The sequence below is a fragment of the Trachurus japonicus genome, chromosome 19 (genome assembly GCF_045865225.1).
Source record: "Trachurus japonicus isolate A0001 chromosome 19, Traja_1.0".
NCBI classification, from domain to species: domain Eukaryota; kingdom Metazoa; phylum Chordata; class Actinopteri; order Carangiformes; family Carangidae; genus Trachurus; species Trachurus japonicus.
Genome location: NC_140925.1, coordinates 3,087,068 through 3,109,567, shown reverse-complemented (window position 1 = coordinate 3,109,567; position 22,500 = coordinate 3,087,068). Strand labels below are relative to the sequence as shown.

The following is a 22,500-nucleotide window of genomic DNA, read 5'->3' as shown; positions in this document are numbered from 1 at the left end:
ATCTCATTAACATTTAAAACTAAATGGAACGTATCTGTCTGCAACGTGCTGAAACATTTGTCTTTGGATCAGTTTTTATGCCTTTTAGACATTTTTCAAATGAAATGAAACCGTAGAAACATCGGGATTAAATAAAATCCTGGTGTTTAAGGAGCAGACAGTCGATGAGGAAGCACTGAGACGGGCACGGACTCTCAGTCTTTAATATAAAATCTCTATTTTAACTTGAAGCAGCTTCGACTAAATCAGCTCTAACTAGTGGATGTGTGAACGTGTGGAGCTGGAACTGACACCCAGTCGTAATAAAAAGCCGCTGGACATCAATTGAAGCTCAACTCTTCATATAGCAAATGTGCTAATTAAAAAAAAAAAGTGAACATGGAGCCGTGGAGGCTGAGGGATTTAATTAAAAGATCATCTACAGTATGGCTATAGATAAAGACACGGAGACAGAAATATCTCTCTCTCTTTCCACTATTTTTTCTCTTTTTTTTAATGTAATTTGGTTTTTATGTGATCCACAGGAGTGAGACCTTCACTTCACTTCACTTCACTTCACTTCTCTGCAGCTGCAACGACCTGGAGGAGCTGGTTCCACTCGTTTCATGGAGAAACAACTTTAATGCACTAATGACCGACATGGGAGGCTTCGTTATGGGTTCACTGTTAAAACCAAATGACTCATCATGTTTTAATTTCTTATCCTCAGGCTCCTTTATTCATACTTTTACTCAGTTTAGTTAAATATTAAAGCTCCTTTTTTTCCTTCTCCTATGGGTTTCAACTCGTCTCACCTGTGTGTGTGTGTGTGTGTGTGTCAACTATAAGACCAGATTTAGTATAAATGGTAAATGTAACAGCAGAATCTTTATGTTTTATTCTAGTCCAGCCCACGCTACGCTATGTAATATTGTACTAAGTTATATCATGTTATGTTATGCTCCGTAATATTATGTTATGTAATATTATATAGTTTTATATGATGTCATGTTATGTTATACTACGATATGTAATATTGTATTATGTTATATCATGTAATCTTACAGTATATAATGTCATGTCATGTTATGTTGTGTTGTGTTGTGTTGTGTTATGCTGTTATGTTATGCTATGCAATGCTCCCGAATATTATGTTATGTAATCTTAGCACTTGTAAAAGCGCATTATAAATAAAATGTATTACTAACATTATCAATATTATTGGTTTTATATTATATCATGATATATTATACTATGCTACTGTATGTAATATTGTATTATGTTATGTTATGTAATATTGTATTATTAATGTTGTGTTGTGTGTCTTGTGCCCAGTTGTTGCATGTTTGTGTATTGTTTTGCATATTAAGAGGAAAATTAACAAAAAGTTAATTAAATAAGAAATGTTATAAACTTCACTTCATCCACCTGATCGGGCTTCATCAACACCCCAGCAATTAATCTCATCCCTCCTCCTCCTCTTCCTCAGAGAGAAAACACTGACTCATTATCAGTGAATGGAAGGTGGAGCAGAGTCATGAGAAGTGACACGTTTTAATAATCCAGGCGGAGATAAATAAACTATTTGAGCATCAGAGTGACGGTTCCAACAGGTTTGTCTGTGTGTGTGATGCTCTAATTAGTCAAAGTTGTTTTTAATTCACTGTCATTCATTCACTCTTCTTCCTCCTCTTCTTTTATATTTCAGGTTGAAGTGAAACCACCTGATGCTGCTGCTCTCATCACATTAACCAGCCTGCAGCTCCAAAAGGCCGTTTTAAACTAAATGTCACGGTTGATAAATTGTGTCACATCAAATCTGTCACTCTGCTCCAGTGTGTGTGTGTGTGTGTGTGTGTGTGTGTGTGTGTGTGTGTGTGTGTTTTCTTCAGCTCCTCCGTCTGAATATGGTCATCCATCCATCCATCCATCCATCCATCCTTTCTCTCTCTGGACTCAACCAGGTCTGTTAATGTGACGTGGGCGAACACGCAGCGTTCACCCACAGAGGAATAAACAACGGTGACAGCAGCAGAGGCAGACGAAGGCCACCGATGAATCACACACACACACACACACACACACACACACACACACGGTGGAGGTGGAGGTGGAGAGGCGTTCAGGTAGCCTACGACAGCTCGCAGCCATCACATCTAAACCAGCAGCAGCAGCAGCATGTCGAGGTCAGAGAGCAGCTGTCAATCACCAGAGTTTTGTTTTACTGTAAGTGGAGGAGGATCCATTTGGCTTTTCTGCAGAATAAACAACACCTGGACTGATTTAACTCCTCAGTTTTCTGCACCAAACCTGCAGGAAGTCTAATGCTACTGTATCTGATCCAGACCGGCTGGAATTCGGATCATTTTCCGACCTCCTCCTACTTGAAGAAGTGCAATCAAACGCCACCTCAAGTCGCAGCTCCCACTTGGCGAAGTCGGAGAAAGAAAGAAGTCTAGCCCGACTTCACTGAGACTCAGTTGTGTGACATCATACAATAATCTGCACCCGTGCAGATTAGAACCACGACACCGTCAACGGTAAAACATCAATTAAAATGCATTTAAATGCCAAAATACATAAAAACGTTCCATTTTAAAATATTTTCTGTGCGCTTTGTAATGTTTTTATGCCTTAGCTATATAAATCGAAACTATTATTATTAGCTACGTGAAGCACTTTGGATGCAAAGTTTGTCCCAATCCAACATGTTTTTGGTTTTTATGGCACGGTGCATCTCTTTGAACAGTTTTAAGTCCGAACCCGGAGTTGTCTTGAATGCAGCATAAGGCCTCAGATTCCTGCAGCTCTTATCTCACTCCTCTGCTGCAGGAGGACAGATCATCACCAGCTGCCTCTCCTGTTTAACTTGTGATGCTCTGTGTGTGTGTTCTGACATCTTTCTATCAGAACCAGCGTGAACTTCTTCAGCAGTCTGAGCAACAGTAGATCTCTATGGCCCAGTTGTTCACCTCTGTCCCCTCCTCAGACCAACTCCTGACCAGCGATTCTGACGCGGTCGTCGAGATAAAATCACACTTTTGGACCTTTTGAAAGCTCAAATCCTCAGACTTGAACCATTTTTCCTGCTGCTTCTAACACAACAACTCTGAGGACAACCTGTTCTCCATCCCACCCACTGACAGACAGGAGCCATGATGAGGTGTTATCAGTGTTAGTCTCTTCACCTGTCAGGTCTGATCAGTGCAGCCTCAGACTGCAGTATAGTCCAGGTGTGTGTTGGTTTCCTCTGTCAAACTTCATTCATTCATTCACTTGATTTGTGGCACCAACCTGAGCCTCTGAGAGCTGCTGCTGCACTTATCACCTGACCGTATCTAATATAGAGCGTATGTCCGCTTTAATTTCAGCGCTGACACTGTGAATCATTAAATATATTACCGTATATATATTATATATATTATAGGCTGTGAAACGTTCTGCTGCTATATGAGCCCAGTGTTTCATAACAGGCCCCAGGAGAATCTGATCTACATTAAAGAACAGCTCAACTCGCCTCACTGTCTATTATTTAAGCAGCTTCAACACATCAGGCCTGTGATGTGTGTGTCTATGTGTGTGTGTGTGTGTGTGTGTGTGTGTGTGTGTGTGTGTGTGTGTGTGTGTGTGTGTGTGTGTGTGCATGTTGTGATGGCTCTAATTAGATTCCAGTCGGCCTTTCATGCCTCCACCCGTCAGCTCCTCCGTCCCTGAAGCTCTGCGTCTTTACGCCAAATAGAAAATGAGGCCAGAAGCTGCTGCTGCTGCTTTCTGCTGACAGCGAGCACCATCAGCATTTAGGACCAGAGCTGCAGGGAGAGTGTGTGTGTGTGTGTGTGTGTGTGTGTGTGTGTGTGTGTGTGTGTGTGTGTGTGTGTGTGCGTGTCCAGTATTTATTGACTCATCTCACATTAACGATGGTCTGAAGCGTCGGAGCTGAGGAAGGAATAACGTCGGGAACAGATTGATCGGTAATTAAAGTTGGTGAAAACACATTTTTAAGATCTTGTCTACAAATTAAAGTGATGATCTCAGCGGGAGGACGTTAAACCACCGAGGTGAAAGAAAAAATAAAATAAAAAAGCTGTGCAGCTCAGATGAGTTTAGACTTTTTGATTTGTTTCAGCTCAATATTTGAAACTGTCTCAGTGAGATGAAGGAAAAACAGAAACCTGCCGAAAGGAGGAAAAGTAATAACAGACAATTGTGTTAACGGCTCCAGAGCTCCTGTCAGGTGGAGGTGGAGGGAAAAAAAAGATCTGAGGATGAAATTGATTTGAGTGTTTCTGGCTCGATGCCAGTTGTTATAATCTGTGAGACAGTAAACACCTGAGAGTTTAGATCTGATCCAGATCAAACTGGTTCTGCAGGCGGAGGAGGAGGAGGAGCTCTGGTTGTCAGGGAACATCTGGAAACAGCTGCTGCACATTCACATCCTCCTCCTTATGTAACAGCTTTTTTTTATATTTTAAGTGAATGAATAAAACTTTCAGTCTGGATTAAGATCAAGATGAAGCGATGTGTTCGCAGCGTGAAGCCGAACGGCAGCAAGAGAAGTCTTGAAATATTTAACATCTGTGGAATTACATAAAACAAAAACCTGCATGTTTTGACTTTTTTAGGGAAAAGAAACTAATTTAATGAGTCTGAGTTCTTTTAAATATGGACAAAATTGACCAAATTAAAAGCTTAAAGGTTGAGTCTGGAGTTTTCTGCCCCAAAATAAACACTAGACTTGACAAATGAAATCCGTCTTAATCATCACCTATGGGCTTCTAGTTCAGGTGAAGCTACGTGCAGCAGAGTAGTAGCTCAGGGCTGCTAGCCGCGCTAGCTGTCTCTGATGCTAACGAGTGCTAGCAGCTAGCACGTCTCTCTCTCTCAGCAGCAGCATCAGGACCGCAAAGAAAAAGAAAAACAGTCTGAGTGAAGCGCTGGAGCCGCGGACCGATTCCCCACCGTCACGACAACTAAAGCCTCGACCGGTAACAAGTATGAGAGCCGTTGTAGCTGCTAGCTCGATGCTAACTTCGGCTAGCGGTAGTGCTGGTTAGCATCCGCCGCTAACACCGTCTTCCCAGCTCAACACAACGGCATAACAACATAACACCGGAGGCTCCTGGTGTTGGTGATGGTCGGCTATCGGCCCACGGCTCCAGAGCTTCACTCGGACTGTATTTCCTTTCCTTTGTTGTCATGACAACCGCTGCTGTCTGGGGCAGGAGGCTAGCTTAGCTTAGCCCCAGAGGAGGAGGGGCCCAGTTTCAATGTTTAGTTTACAAACTGCAACGAACAAAACTCCAGACTCTCCCTTTAACGATGGAAGTGTGATAATGAGAGGAATGAACCATCGATATGGTTGAGAGATTATGAATGACAGGTGATCTGGGAACACGCCCACTTCCTGTTCTCTGCTTATCACACTTCCTCCTCCATCACTCCTTCCTTTCTCTCTCTCAACGACCTCATCCATTGTTCCCCTATCACACACACACACACACACACACACACACTCATACTCACACACAGCTCGTGTCTAATGGCGTGTTACCGACTCCTTTCATTAAAGACGTGTCAGAGGCGAGCAGCAGGCAGGTGTTTTCACGACGCAGCACATTCTCACTTCTCATGATGATGATGATAATAATTGTGTGTGTGACTGGTGTTACTACTGTACCACTCTGCATGAAAATGATGCAATTAAGTCGCAATGTTGTTTCCCGTGCAGAAACATTTCCACTGACCTGAGATCTGAAAGAACACTGCAAAAACTAAAAATCTTACCAAGAATATTTGTCTTAAAATAAGACTCATCACATTGAAAAGTAGCTTGTTTTTAGACACTTTTTACTTCTTTCAAGCAGATTTTCACTTGAAATAAGTAGAAAAATCTGATAGTCGATCAAGTTTTTTTTCTTATTACAAGCAAAAACAGTGAAACTTGATTTCACTGGCAGATTTTTCGACTTATTTCAAGTGAAAATTAGTTTGAAACAAGTGAAAATTATCTGAAAACAAGTTAATTTTTAGGTGATGAGTCTTATTTTAAGTCGAAACAGTTTAGTTTTGACTAGAAATTAGACATTTTGATAAGAAATAAGACAAATATTCTTGGAAATATATATAATATAGTTTTTGCAGTGAACAAACAGCTGTTAGTGTCACCGGCAGCATAACTCCATTACTGTAATAGCCTACAGTTCAATCAGAGCCTGGTTTTCATGTTAAAGTGAAGTTTACTTTACTTTTTGTCTTATTTTCTATCCCTGATCGATGTGCGACCTCCTCAGTTTGTAACTAACGTTCTGACAATCAGCTAATTACCTGTTTCAGCGTTCTGTCTCTGAGTTATTACAGCAGAACATGAATATTCAGCGCGACAGTCGGTGCTTTACGGCCCCCGAGGGCCCCGCTCTTTAAATGTGTGACTTTCCATCGACTCTAGTTTTGATGTTAGTAACATCCATCACGAGGAGGAGGAGGAAGAGGAGGAGGAGGAGGAGGAAGAGGAGGAGGAAGAGCGGCCATAACTTTAATAATACGTGGCTCTGGTGAACTGCAGCGTCACTTCATTACAAGTTGGACAATGGAGGGATCGCATGAAGAGAGGAGGAGGAGGAGGAGGAGGTGGAGGAGAGGAGAGGAGAGGAGAGGAAGAAGAAAGAGAGGAGAGGAGAGAGGGGGAAGGAGGAGAGGAGAGGAGAGGAGAGGAGAGGAGAAAGGAGGAGAGGAAGAAGGAGGAGAGGGAGAAAGAGGGAAGGAGGAGAGATGAGGTAGAAAAAAGGAAGGAGGAGAGGAAGAAGGAGGAGAGGAGAGAGGAGAGGAGAGGGAGAAAGAAGGAAGGAGGAGAGAAAGAAGGAGGAGAGGAGGAGAGGAAGAAGAAAGAGAGGAGAGAAGAGAAGAAAGGAGGGGTGGTAGCCTCATTATGTCTTAGCCAACGAGCCAACACTCACACAAAAAGGCAAAACAAACTTTGCGTCTCTGCAGCAGCTCTCCGTCTGCCACCGCTCCCCGGTGCGTTCAGCCGCCATATTGTCGATTCAAGGAGAGAAAATCTGTTGCTCGGCGCCGAACGGACGGCGGTGGATCCATCCTGGTCCTGGTCCAAGACCTGGTTCTCAGGAGGATCCATACGATGCACAGCAGGAACCAGACTCACTCACTCACTACAACTACAACTACATATTTACATCTGTTAATATCCTGAATGCACATACTGTATGTAGTTTAGTGTGTACAGTTGACAAAACACTGTGTACTGTGTGTAATGGTTTGTGCAACTGCCATGTATTGTTGCTGTGTGCTGTGACAGTATGGGTAACGGATCGATATGTGTTGTTTACTGTGTACTGTATCAATACGGGTAATTGATTGATGATTGATTGATATTTTATGCTGCTGTGTACTGTAACAGTACGGGTGATTGATCGATTGCTGCTGTGTACTTGTCTCGCACACTGCAAAAAATCAAATATCTTACCAAGAATATTTGTCTTATTTCTAGTCAAAACAAATCTCATTATACTTAAATAAGACTCATCACATTAAAAAGCAGCACCAAAAGCTTGTTTTTAGACACTTTTTACTTCTTTCAAGCAGATTTTCAATTGAAATAAGTAGAAAAATCTGACAGTGGAGCAAGTTTTTCTTTCTTATTACAAGCACAAAAAACTTGCTTTCATTGGCAGATTTTTCTACTTATTTCAAGTGAAAATGTGTTTGAAACAAGTGAAAATGATCTAAAAACAAGTTAATTTTAGGTGATGTGGAAAGAGATTAGTTTTGACTAGAAATTTAGAAATAAGACAAATATTCTTGGAAAGATTTTGAGTTTTTGCAGTGTGCATGTGTGATGTGTGCCGCCTGGTGAGATCATTCAATGTTGCTGTTCTTGTTTTATTTGTAAACTGCGGACCATCGGAGAGTCTACGACAAATTTCCCTACAGGGACAATTAAAGCATATGAAATGAGATGAAATGAAATGTAACCATTACTCCCACAACACCAACACACACAGTGATGATACCTGTGTCACTTCAAAATACAAACTCAGAAACAGAGTTGATAAGAATCTGAAAATGTCTCTTGAAGTCTAAAGAAAAAAACTCTGTGAACTCTCAAAGAGAAAATAAAAAGCTTCAAGCAGCAGAAAATAAAGAGACACATGAGTCAGTTCATCTCCAGAGATGAAACAGCAGCTCTGAGGGGGAGAGGGGGGGTAGAGGGGGGGAGAGGAGGGGTAGAGGAGGGGTAGAGGGGGGGTTGTCCTCTCGGCTCAGAGTGGATCTCTCAGACCCAATAAGCCATTAAAGCCCAGAGGAGCTGCAGGACTTCGGGGGCCAAGTGTTTCGGAGGAGCCGCTCCAATCCTATCGATTTTCCTGCAGCGAGCGAGCGGCGGCCGCCTGCTCTCACGCTCCAGCAGCCATCCATCGCAGCAACACTAACAATTACACAATAATTACTTCCCCTGCTGCTCTGGGGGGGGTGGGGGCGGCCGCCTGCAGCTCTGGAAGTGCTGCACAATTAACCATTAACCTCTGACACGGCCGCTCCTCTGGCTCCACCGCCGCACGGCGCAGAGAAACTTTTATAAGGTCTCAGTGTTTCATCTTCTTCTGCTGCTATGTTTTATCTAAAGTGTTGATCTATATCAGTGGTTCATAACCTTAATTTGGCTCGTGTCGTGACCCCATTTGGACATCACAAATTTCTGGCGACCCAGCGCCGTCAATCAAGATGCACCAGCTCATATACTGTACTGTACGTATGCTGCGTTTTATTTGAACTCGGTTTATATTTGAGAAAGTTAAAGTATAGAATACTGTTGTTAAAGATTGTGCATGGTGTTTTTAGTTTTTATTTAAACATTTTTATCAGTAATTTCTTTTTTTAATCAAATACTAGACATTTCAGGCGACCCCATTTTAATTCCGGGCGAACCCGTGTGGAGCCCCGACCCCAATGTTGAAAAACACTGATCTATATTATGAAGATAAATTAGTGGTTTTATCTCAGTGTAGTTTTCCACTAGAGCTTTAGTAACAATAGGTCAGCGTCGGCCAATCAGAAGGAAAAGGCTCCGACTGCTTTGTTGTGACATCACAAAGTCACACAGGTCTTGACGTCTCAGCTTCTTCAGTTTTTACTTGTTTGAGCGACTGTGTGCATCCTCCCTGCAGACTGCATAACTGGTCGAGGGATGTCCCAATTACTTGTTTTCTCAATTAATGGCAGTATTAAACGCCACAATTAATTATTCGTAAAGATTATTAAATACCGTCACTCTCCAAAAAGGATTATGTTGGAACCGTATCGGCAGATGTGGAAACTATGCAGGATATTTACCTTATGTTATATGTCATTAAACAGCTTCGGACTAACTGTGATGTTAGATAAATGACTTGTAACTTGTTACAGGGAGAGTGGAGGCTCCTTCCACATCCTAGCTGGAAACCAAACCTGCGATCAGAGCCTCTGACCCGGTCAAATGCACGACGGGAGGCTCAGCAAAACAGCAGACGTGACCAGTCTTGCAGATTCGCTAAATGATGCAATTAAAAATCGATGAATGTCGTATTTTCATCAACATTATGTTTCAAATTAATGATTTTACTCGTAAACTGTGTAATAAGTGGGATAATGTAGCCTATAGTTGGTCGGTTGTTATGGAGAAATAAACCTCTTCAGGATGTTTGTATGTATGCTTCGCGTCGGGGTTCGGGTTTATTTCTCCATAACAACCGACCAACTATACATTATCCCTTATGTATCTGTCTCCTCATGCTGCGGCGTCTCTGATTGGTCAGTCATCACATCACATGACAGCAGCAGCAGCAGCAGCAGCTTCGTCCCCTGTGCAGGTTGTGTAAGAGAGCCCCCGCCCACCAGGTGTCACCACGACAACAACACCACCACCTACAGACCTACAGACAGACAGACAGACAGACAGACAGACGTCTCTTCACGCCTCCTCAAACACCGACCTGAAGAAACGTCCTCATCAACAATGTTACACAACCATGATGAAGAGAAGCAACTAATGGAAACAACAAGAGTTACTGGAGTTTTAATCGGAATCTGTCGGTCAAATCAAGAGTTTTTTAACTCTCCTGTCGTCCTTCTGTTCCCTTCCTCCATCCTACCTTTCTCTCTTCCTTCTTTCCACAATCCTTTTCCCCTTCCTTCTCTTCGTCCTTCTTCTTCTTCCTTCCTCTTTTGATCCAATTGACCCTCCATCTTTCTTTCCTTCCTTTTTCCCCTTCCTTCTTTCCCTTCTTCCTTCCTTGAACGACTCTGTTCCCTCCCTCCATCTTTCCTTCCTTTTTACCTTCTTTCTTTCCACAATCCTTTTTCCCTCCCTCTCTTCCTTTTTGACCCAATCTGTTCCCTCCCTCCATCCCTCTATCTTTCCTTCCTTTTTCCCTTCTTTCTTTCCTCCCATCTTTCCCTTTGTCCTTCCTTCCTTCTTTCTCTTTGTCCTTCATTCCTTCCCTTTGTCCTTCATTCCTTCCTTCCTTCCTTCCGTCTTTCTCTGTCCTTCCTTCTTTCCCTTTGTCCTTCCTTCCTTCCTTTTTGACCCAATCTGTTCCCTCCCTCCATCCCTCTATCTTTCCTTCCTTTTTCCCTTCTTTCTTTCCTCCCATCTTTCCCTTTGTCCTTCCTTCCTTCTTCCTCTTTGTCCTTCCTTCCTTCCTTCCCTTCATCCTTCCTTGACCCAGGTGGACAACAGGAGGGTTTTAATATTCTACATTTTAATGACATTTTCTTGTTAGTTTAGGGCTTTTAAATGCTTTTATTTTGACAGGGAAGGTGGAGAAAGCTCAAAACTGCTCATTTCAGCTCTTCATGTGTAATATTTATTTATATTTGTATTGATGGTCCTGTTTAAATGTTTTCTACAGAGCTGTTTGATGATCTTTGTTGTTGCTCAGTTCCTGTTTCCTGCAGCTCATTAACCAACTCTGCAGTTTGACTCAGCCGTAACGTAAACTTTCCCTCCCCGTGAACGCCGACCGACGCTCCGACTGCGCGTGTGCACGGTCGGCGGTCCCATCCCATTCAGCTCAGCACGTCGTCCTATCCCATCAAAACCAGCAGCAGTCACGGATTACTGTACCGGCGGCGCCGCTGCAGCTCAAATCCCATCAGGAGGAGGAGGAGGAAGCTCCACACACACGGGAATCAGCGTGGGATCAGTGAAATGATCCCGGTTCAGACTCTGCTGAAGTAAAAACTAAGTGAATTTATGGGAGATAAATGTTTCACTGCAAAAACTCAAAATCTTACCAAGAATATTTGCCTTATTTCTGGTCAAAATGTCATTTCTAGTCAAAACAAATCAAATTATACTCAAAATAAGACTTGTGACATAAAAAGTAGCTTGTTTTTAGACACTTTTTACTTCTTTCAAGCAGATTTTCACTTGAAATAAGTAGAAAAATCCGATAGTGGAGCAAGTTTTTCTTTCTTATTACAAAAAACTTGCTTTCACTGGCAGATTTTTCTACTTATTTCAAGTGAAAATGAGTTTGAAACAAGTGAAAATGATCTAAAAACAAGTTAATTTTTAGGTGATGAGGTGGAAAGAGATTAGTTTTGACTAGAAATGACATTTTAACAAGAAATGAGACAAATATTCTTGGAAAGAGTTTGAGTTTTTGCAGTGTTTTTGTGTGTGAACTGTGAAATGAGTGGCAGGTTTGTCTGCAGCACAGACTGGACTGAACTGGACTGGAGCGGAGCCAGCAGGATCAGGTTTTCCTGGCTCAGTTCTGCGGCGGCCATGTTGTCATGTTGTTTTTAAAGAGCGGCTCCTCCAGCTGGATCCTGTGAGCCACCGCGTCCAGACATCTGCTGCTCCGCTCGTCACCAAACCACACCACACGACACCCAGACCCAGACCTAGATCTAGATCCTGCTCCATTCACAACATCTGACTCTCCACGGCCACCTGCCAGCATCTCGAGAAGTCACACACACACAGAAACACACACACACACACACACACACACACACACACACACACACACACAGACTGACCTGCATCTCCTTGTCTCCATACTTGGACGGGTGCTTGCTGCCCTGGCTCTTCCTGCGCAGCTTCTTCAGCTCGGCCTGGCACTTCTCCAGACTCTCCCCTTTGCTCTTGTGCTCCATCTGGTACTTTTTCAGCGCCGCCTGAGGGGGGCAGTACAAAGTCAGCAGGGACATGGAGGCTGCTGCACTCAGCATCGTCTCTCTCTGTACACTCACTGACACACATTCAGACCGGCGGTGGTCAGATTCTGTCTCTGACCATCGGCCACTTCTCCTCCTCCTGCTTTCACCAGTGTTTCTCTGTCTAGTGCCTCTGTTCTCTCTCCATAACCACCAGACTGTCAAATAGTCTAGTGGTAATTTTGAGGGACACTGGAGAACATTTAGTGAACTCTCTGGGAAAAAGAAATGGAAAAATGTGGTGTAGTGACTACTTTTCAAAACTTAAAGGACAATTCTGGGCAAATTCAACTCAGGTTGTATTTTCCTAACATTTTAGGTCTAAAAGAATCTGAAGATTTTCAGTTTAATTGCTCCTGTTTTGCAAGTTCTGCTGCTTAGGCTGCTTCCATCCCTCAAAGCCACAGACAGCGTCAGATGGCGACTCAAACATGCACCCAGAAGTTTCTTCACTTCAAGCAAGCCGACATGTTTGTAAAACTAGATCTACGGTAATTCAAAGTCTCGTGCGAGACCCAAGTTGCCGCTCGGTGTGTTCAGGTGCAGTCGGAAGCTCCCGTTTGTATCATAAACACAGGAATATCAACTCTGGACTTGCTTGAAGTAAATAAACTTCTGGGTGCATGTTTGAGTCGCCGTCCGACGCTGTCTGTGGCTTTGAGGGATGGAAACAGCCTAAGCAGCAGAACTTCAATCCACTCCCATTCATGCGGGGACAGACACAACTACCTTAAAACAGGAGAAATTAAACCGAAAATCTTCAGATTCCTTCTTTTAGACCTAAAATGTTAGGAAAATACAGCAACAGGAGTTGAATTTGCCCGGAATTGTCCTTTAATAAGCTTCTTCTCCATGAATGACGTGTCCATATGAAAAGATCAATGTGGACTTATGAGCTACACATGTGATCAACAATGTCACAGAAATCAAAGTGAAACTCGAGTTCTTCCAGCGCCTCATTTGAATTTGAATACATCATCATCATCATCATCATCATCATCATCATCATCATCATCATCTGTGTCTGTGGCGATCAGAGCGAGTCGTCCAAACATGTCAGATCATCGACCGTCCAGACGGAGTTAAACGTCTTTAGAGGCTGAATCCAAACTGATCATCACCAGAAATTATTCATTTGTCTGTATCATTTTCTTTCTTTTTTTTTCTCCTCTTTTCCACAGCGTGAGTCATAACTCACAGGCCGGAGTGGGAAGTAATTTATGCAACTTGCTGCAGTGGTTTGGAGTGAAGCCGGTGGGAAATTAAGGAGCTGGTGTTTCGGTTTTGTCTCTGCGCTGCGTTCAATGAACCTCGGTTTCCCCTGGAGAGATGACGACGACGCTGCTGCTGCTGATGTGGAGCAGTTAAAAACACACCACACGCTGGGTCAGGTTCACTGTTACATAACCCATCTGTGAGTCTGAGCCTTAACCGTCAGGATGAGGTTTGATTCTCTGGTTTAATAATTCATCTGCTTTTTAACAGTTTTACTTCATAAACTGAAGCAGAGAGGAAGTTTGAACGCAGCCTCGAATGAAACATGAAACATTTATGAAAACAAACCGCTGGATAATTAGAACAGAGGCAGAAATAATATACAAGTTTTACCTCTGCTGCAAAGACTCATGGGATGTCGAACAGAGACTAAATGATAAGTTTATCTCTGTTAGAGCTGAGAGAGACTCATACAGACTCTTCTCTCTCCTCTCTGCTCTGGTTTGAGCTTCGTCAGCTGAATGTTCGGCTAAAACGACTGTTGTCATTGTTTCTCACATGGACCGACTCTTTTACACGACTCATGATGTTGTTGACTACGACGGAGTATTAGGGCCACATTGACAAATAAAAAAATCACAAATTTCGAGAATAAAGTCGTAAATTTACAACTTAAATCTTGTAAATTTACGACTTTATTCTTGTAATGTTATGACTTTTTTCTTGTAGGAAATGTGCGACTTTATTCATGTAAATTTACGACTTTATTCTTGTAAATGTACGACTATGTTTTAGTAAATGTACAACTTCATTCTAGTAATGTTATGACTTTTTTCTCGTAGGAAATGTACGACTTCATTCTCGTAATGTTATGACTTTTTTCTCGTAGGAAATGTACGACTTTATTCTCATAAATATACAACATTATTCTCATAAATTTACGACTTTACTCTCGTAAATATACAACTTTATTTCTGTAAATTTACGACTTTATTCTTGTAAATGTATGACTTCATTCTTGTAATGTTATGACTTTTTCTCGTAGGAAATGTACAGCTTTATTTTCGTAAATTTACGACTTTATTCTCGTAAATATACAACTTTATTTCCGTAAATGTACGACTATATTCTAGTAAATGTACGACTTCATTCTCGTAATGTTATGACTTTTTTCTCGTAGGAAATGTACGACTTTATTCTCGTAAATATACAACTTTATTCTCATAAATTTACGACTTTATTCTCGTAAATGTACGACTTTATTCTCATAATGTTATGACTTTTTTCTCATAGGAAATGTACGACTTTATTCTCGTAAATATACAACTTTATTTTCGTAAATTTACGACTTTATTCATGTAAATGTACAACTTTGTTCTCGTAAATGTATGACTTTATCGCGTAAATATATGACTTTTTTCTCAATGTGGCCCTAACACTTCGTCGTAGTTACCAAATAGAGATCAACTTAGAAGAAGCAGTAGAAGCAGCAGTTCACTCACATTCAGGTAACGAGCGTCCAGCTCCACCTTCTTCTCCAGCTCAGTGAGCAGCTCGTTGTGGAAAGACTTCAGCTGCAAACACACACAAACACACACACACAAAGATCAAAAACAACACAAAACAATTCTCGATGTTTCTAAATGATCAGGAAATAAAATATGTGTCGTTAAACTCAGTGACCCCCCTCCCTCACCCTGTTATGCTGGAACGAGGTTAAACTATTATCAGCAGGATATTTACTTTACTGAAAAAGCAGGAAATGAGATTGTGAGGACCTGAACAGTTACACAACGACTTCTAATATGTTTTATCATAAACGTTGCATTAACAGAAGAAGAGAAGAGAAGAGAGAGGGTCGATACCTCATTTTTTAAATTGTTGTTGTGCAGCAGAACCCATTTCCCAAAGTGAACGGGAGCAGATTCACTTTAAAATGCACTTTGCATAAAAATGATGAAAGGAAGCGAACGTCTTCTCAACCGGCCGATTGGCTCTCAGAGAATTAAACTGGAAAATGTTTCCAGTCTGTGTTTTACATATCAGTAAATAAACAAAAGCACAGGTAAACCAAGCTGCTGGGAACACACACTCACACCTACACACACACACACACACACACACACTCAGTAAAGAGCGCATAATGAATATTAAAATTTGTCCTGTGATGTCGAGGCTCTGCAGAAGAAAACAGGCCCACGACCTCGCAGCTTAAAGGGATACGCCAACTTTTTCTTTTTCGTGTCTTGCCTCAGTCCTGAGTCCATGACCAGCAGATAGACACCATCCTTTCGACTGTGCGTGCAGTAACAAGGGAGATAGAGCCGTATCGCCTGTAATTAGCTTAGCTCAAACACTGGAAGTGTATGGGTAGTGTTAGCCTGCCTCCACCTAAAGTCATCAGAGAAACTCTTCAGCAACTCTAAACGGAAACCGGCGGCCGATCTTCGTCTCAGAGCTGACAAAACTCTCCGGTAAGGCATCTTGAGCGGTCAAATGCCGGTAACGGGACAAGATCGGTCAAAACGGAGGGTTCAAGCAAAGACGCTTTATTTTGGTTCAAGCTAGCTACATCGAGGGTAGGTTAGCTTCCTGTTTCAAAGTAAAAGCACAAATTCTATCATCATGGTTTTCTGTATGTAAAGGGCAACGGGTGTTTTATTTTGTGAAAGTAACCAGAAGTGCGTTGGTCACAACGGCTAGCTTGAGTAGCGCCGAATTCGTCCGAACAAAATTGTAAACAGCTGGTATTTAGACAAATTAACGACACACTGCTGATCTAAACGGCTACTTTCTCTCCTAAACATGTTTGAAATGTTGATAAAATGATATATTTACAGAGTTTAGAGCTAAAATGATCAGCTTCTGACTGCTGATTTCAGCTCGGGTAGGAGGCAGGCTAACACTACCCATACACTTCCAGTGTTTGAGCTAAGCTAATTACGGGCGATACGGCTCTATCTCCCTTGTTACTGCACGCACAGTTGAAAGGATGGTGTCTATCTGCTGGTCATGGACTCGGGAGTGAGGCAAGACACGAAAAAAAAAAAAAATGTTGGCATATCCCTTTAACAAACACCACAACCACCACTCACCATCTCCTCCAGCTGGATCTGGATCTGTCGGTGCACTTCAGCCATCTGAAAGAGAACTTCCCCTGTAGAGACGACAAAGAACAGAGAAGACAATCAACAAAAACAGGGAGGGGAGGAGAGAGAGAGAAAGAAAAAGAAAAAGAGATATCTGTGTCGGCCACATACATCGTGCAAGAAATAAATAAATAAAAAATAAAAAGGATAAAACAGAAGCATGCAGCCACACAGAACAGATGAGGGACAGGTGTGTGTGTCCGTGGAGGAGATGAAACATCTGTCATGTTACTGATGAAGCAGACACAGAAATCAAAAACACGACATTACAGGAACACGCAGCACAGACAGGATGGATGAGAAACCAAAGAGGAAATCCAGAAATCTACTCAATGTTTGATTGAAACTGGTGTTAAATATGAAGTTTCCATCGTTAGCAACACTACTGCTACTGAAACACACAGGGAGAGTCGTCTTTGCATTGAAACATATGTGTATGTGTGTGTATGTGTGTGTTAACTAACAACAGAACAGGGGGGAAACACCATAAAGCAAAAAAAACAAAACAAAAAAGTAAAAGATCAAACATAAAAAGATAAAGTAGAAAGTAAAGGATGATTCATGCAGCCAGGGAGGTGGCGTGCGTGTCGTCTTTAAGATACCTACATGCTGCCTCTTCTGAAAACGCAATGCATTGTAAAAAAAAAACAAAAAAACAAAAAAAGGAACAAAAAGATCTAGTTTGAGCAAAGAACAGAGGGATAGAGACCTGGAGAGACAGTGACACATCAAACTACCCCGACACACCGACACAGAGAAACACTCAGACAGGCAATTAACTCAGAACCTCCACTGTGTGTGTGTGAGTGAGAGCATAAACACACACACACACACACAGTGGATCTGTTGACAAAGATGTGAACTGAGTCTGAGCAGCAGCTTGATAGAAGCTGAACATTTCAAAGTTTTATATTTTACACTTTTAAAAAACTAAACAGTAAATCAGAAGAAAAGATGCAGGCGTGTATTTCTCTACAGATCATAGAGCTGCTTTATAATCATATCAGACATAACTTTAAAGGATAATTACCGTTTTTTACAACCTGGACCTTATTTCTAGCATAAAATACGATCATTTCCTCACCCAGATAACTTTGGTGTCATTACAAATCGTTCCAACGAAATTAGCTCCAGCCGAGAGCCGCGTATATCCGTATAATGCTAAACACGGGGCAGCAGAATGCAGCCTCTAAATAACACATTATCTGCAGAGAAACTCCTTCATTTCACCAATATTTTGTTCTGATACGCTAGTGCTATTCCCCTCTGAGTCTTGCTGCTACCGCTAGCCATCATTAACTACCAATAGGCTACTTCATTAATTTAATACTAGTATTAATATGTTGCATAACTAGACAATCAGGTATTAATATGTTACATAACTAGAAAATGAGGTAACAGCTCAAAAAACGGTTTTAATGACACTAAAAAAAACAAAAAATCGATTCTGAATCTGACGAATCGGAATTGAATCGATTCTTGAAATTTGAATCGATACCCAGCCCTAACCGCTAATGCTACGGTTGGTTTCTGCGTGTTTCCGACTTGTCAGAACAAAATGAGCAGCTGGATGAAGTTCAGCTTCCACAGGCTTCCTCTCCTCAACCTGGACTCACTAAAGCTCCGGCTAGTTGAGATAAAAATGGACCCGAATGCCGAAACAGAATGATTATTATCAGAATGAGCCGGGCAGCGCTCAGAGATGACATCATCATCCAGGGCAGAGGTCAGTAGGTCAACCTACAGACCCCGGATGTTGATAACAGCTAACCCCGGACTCAGAGGGGAATAGCACTAGCCTATCAGAACTAAATATTGGTGAAATGAAGGAGTTTCTCTGCAGATAATGTGTTATTTAGAGGCTGCATTCTGCTGCCCTGTCGACTCCATTATACGGATATACGCGGCTCATTTCATCAGAACGACTTGTAATGACACCAAAGTTATCTGGGGGAGGAAATGATCGGATTTTATGCTAGAAATAAGGTCCAAACGGTAAAAAACGGTAATTAGCTTTATCATTACAATTAATAAATCCTCCACAGAGTTCACATCTTTGTCAATAAGAGGTTTAATAAGAATCATCATTGTGTTTCTGTCTGAGTCAAACTCTGAGGTGAAATATTTCAGATCTTCACCATCAAAGACGACAATAAAAGTTGATATAACTGCAACTTAACTTATGCATTACTATAAATTATAACAACTTTACTGTATATATACTGTAAAACACAACTTAGACTTAATATATGCAACACTTAGACATTAAAACGCACTCTATCAAACATGCTGTATGTTCTTATATAGAGGTGAGGTAACATCAGGACACATTTTACTGTAATAATACATATTGCACAGTAACATGTATTAGTATTATATTATATATTGTATTATGTTGTATTATCCAGCTGATTCTCTCCTCATACACTGTAATGGTGTTAGCATAATGTACGCTGACATCAGATACTATACGTTAGCTGCAGGGCTGATGTGGGGGGGGGGGGGGGGCAACAGGCAACCTGTGGGACAATAAGTGTGTGTGTAGGGTGGGAGGGGGGGTGAGGGGGGGGGGGGGCTGCCTGAGTAGGATTAATGGGCTTAATGGAAGTGCTGCGCTCATGCAGACGGGACTCAGTTGGAGTTGAAGGGGATTTAAGGAAGGAAGGTGGAGCAGGTGGGTAAGGGGGAGGATTGGGAGATTGAGGGGGGGTAGGAGGAGGTGGGTGGGGTGGGGGGGGGGGTGAGTGCATCTCGACTGTAGCTGTCTACATGTGTGTAAAACGCTGTGCGGTGCTGAACGAACGTCTGTCTCCTCTCTGGTGATGTCACACAGAAAGATGGAGGAAGAACATTATTTAACTGAAGCACAAAGAACAAACAGAGACACAGGACACTTTCTGACAAATCCCCCCCCCTCCCAAACCCCTCTCTACCCCCCCCCCCTCCCTCACCCATCTGCTTATGAAAACACAGTGACGGCTCAAACACTGTCGAGGTGTTTGACTACCAAAGGGAGGGGTGAGGGAGGGAGGGTGTTGGGGGGTGGGGGGTGGGGGGGGGCATTAGGAGCAGTGGAGCAGATAAACCGGCTTGTACTTTCAAACTTTCCCTTTGATTCTTGGACCGAGCCCAACACACACACACACACGCACACACACACACACACACACACACACACACACACACACTCCATCCCATCCATTAATAAACAGCCAGTGGCCATCGACAGGCTGCAGCGACATCACACACACACACACACACACACAGGTGTTGATCTTCTTATTAAACACATATTCCTGGGTGGGAATCACAGGACAGGAAGTTTTTCCAGCAGCAGAACATCTGGACGGTGACACAACTACTTTTGTTTTCTTTGTTTGGTTCGTTTCCACCGAGGACGTTCTGTGAGTTCTCAGCTTCTCAAACTGATTTAGGATCTGGTGGAGAAACATTGTAAGAATATTTCTCCTAAATTCCTCCTAACAGACTAAGTCAAAAAAAAAAAGAAAGGAAAAGAATAAAACTGATCGATTTTCATGAGAATAAAAGAATACGTTTTCATCAACCAAAAATAAATGCAGGATACAAGATCACATGTACTTGAGTAAAAGTTCCTCTGGGCTGATTTCACCCTGGGTTTAGTCTCTCAGGAAACACTCAGGCTGCTCTAACCCTCTGACTGGAGGAGCTCGTTGGGCCGATGTTAAACATACATCTACATCTGAACCACCTGAACCTGAACCTGCTCTATAAACAAAGTCTAACTGTACAGTCAAGTACTGTACATGTTCTAATAACCATTACGCCTTAAACAAGCTGCAAGTTAAACACGATGTGCAAACGCAATGTTTGCTTTAAATATACATCAATTCAAACACCATTTGTTCATTATGGAACACATGACAACCAGTGGCATGAGAATATGTTAATATGAAACTTCACACTTCATGTTAACTTCATGTTAATTTAGGTTATTTTCATATTCAACTTCAATTTCTTCACACTTCACATGATGTTTACCACAAAGCTTTGATCGTTATCTCTGGTTTAACAAACTACACTGCAAAAACTCAAACTCTTTCCACGAATATTTGTCTTATTTCTTGTCAAAATGTCTCATTTCTAGTCAAAACTAATCTCTTTCCACTTAAAATAAGACTCATCACCTAAAAAATTAACTTGTTTTTAGATCATTTTCACTTGTTTCAAACTAATTTTCATTTGAAAAAAGTAGAAAATCTGCCAGTGAAAGCAAGTTTTTTGAAAAATTTGATCCACTATCAGATTTTTCTACAAAAACAAAGCTTATTTTAATTATAATGAGATTTGTTTTGACTAGAAATAAGACAAATATTCTTGGTAAGATTTTGAGTTTTTGCAGTGTAGTTCAGGTTCTTCTTGTCCTCCCTCCTCTGGTGGATCAGAGTTCAGACATAAAGCAGGTCACGGTCACTGTGAGGTCACTGTGAGGTCATTGTGAGGTCACTGTGAGGTCATTGTGAGGTCACTGTGAGGTCACTATTCCCACTGATTTGGGCTGATTGCATATAACACAATAAGTGCTTATAGATCTGAGAACAGAGCTACTGAACCATGATGTTTGATGCAGCAAAACAATCAACCAACCAGATGATTACATCTGTTTACAGCGGGAAGTTGTTTTCCTTCTCACATAAATTGGACTAATCTGCAGCTTTAAACTCTGAACTCATCATCTGTTCATGTTCTCAACCTGTCAAACCTCTTTTTCTTTTCTTTTCTTTTTATCAGTGATGTGGATGTAAATGAGGATTTACTATATAAAAGTGAATCTGCTGTATCTGTATCTGTATCAGTGTGACTTTGTGGTGCAGGTTTCCTTCACCTGGACGGTTCCCAACTTCCTGGATGTTCTGGTTTCATTGCTCCCATCTAATCTAATCCAACCCTCCACCCACCTTGCATTGCGAAATATTGGACTTCTACACGGCAGAACTAAGCTGCTTACTGATAATCAGAGCAGATCACAACATCTGAAGCTTAGAGAGGGAGAGAGAGTGTGTGTGTGTGTGTGTGTGTGTGTGTGTGTGTGTGTGTGTGTGTGTGTGTGTGTGTGTGTGTGTGTGTGTGCAGCCACAGGTCAGGATCGATTTAAGACGACACAACAAACGCTGCTTTTGTCTACGGGAGAGAGGTTGTCGCAAAAACAACTGCAAATAAAGTTGCTAAACCAACGCTAATTGAAGAGTTATTGATTAAAGTACAAACAAAAAAAATGGGATAAGAAATTAATAAGCTATTGTTACCAAATATTCCTGAGCATGAATTTGAATAATACTGCACAGGTTAAGGAGAGATGGAAAATTGAAATTAATTCCAACATATCAAATGACACCTGAAATTACAGCTAAATTTAGCACTACACACCTACTAGGTCTGTTACCAAGAGGCATTGAAGGAAAAGCCAAAAAATATCTCTTAGCAACAGCAATTAAATGCATTACAGTAAGGTGGTTGAAGCCTGACCCTCCAACACACTGAATAAATAAAGGAAATATATTATCAAATGGAACAAATGACATTTTCCCTGAGACTTCAAAAACATATTCACTAAAAGGTGGAGCCCTGCTATGGGTATACTGATTATAATTCTATTTCTTTTATTTTATACATGATTTTGAATGAAACTTAAATAAAAACTAAGTTAAAAAAAACAACTGCAAATGAGTCGGAGAAGTAATTAAACGTCCGTCAACTTTCTAAAATCTGACGCTCATTAGACGTGGGATTTTAATTACGTGATAAAATATTCAAGCCAATTAAAAGAAAGGCACATTATTGTTTGTCTAACACACACACCCACACACACACTGTTATCCAGGGTTAAGTCTGAGATTCAGAGGTTTTACGGTTCACGTGGACAGAAAATAAATAAATAAAGCTGCTGGAAACAAGCGCT

At 41.6% G+C, this 22,500-nt stretch overlaps 1 protein-coding gene across 8 annotated transcripts in view; it reads right to left on the bottom strand.

The window, feature by feature from the left end:
* Nucleotides 1–22,500, bottom strand: part of baiap2b (BAR/IMD domain containing adaptor protein 2b) — an 88,373-nt gene that overhangs the window by 23,602 nt on the left and 42,271 nt on the right. For all 8 annotated transcript variants that reach the window (XM_085762482.1, XM_085762477.1, XM_085762483.1 and 5 more), the window contains 3 exons: nucleotides 16,509–16,570; nucleotides 14,916–14,987; nucleotides 12,022–12,159 (listed from right to left, as the gene is read on the bottom strand). In XM_085762482.1, the coding sequence (XP_085618608.1) occupies nucleotides 12,022–12,159; nucleotides 14,916–14,987; nucleotides 16,509–16,570 (272 nt within the window). The remainder of the gene's footprint in view (nucleotides 1–12,021; nucleotides 12,160–14,915; nucleotides 14,988–16,508; nucleotides 16,571–22,500) is intronic.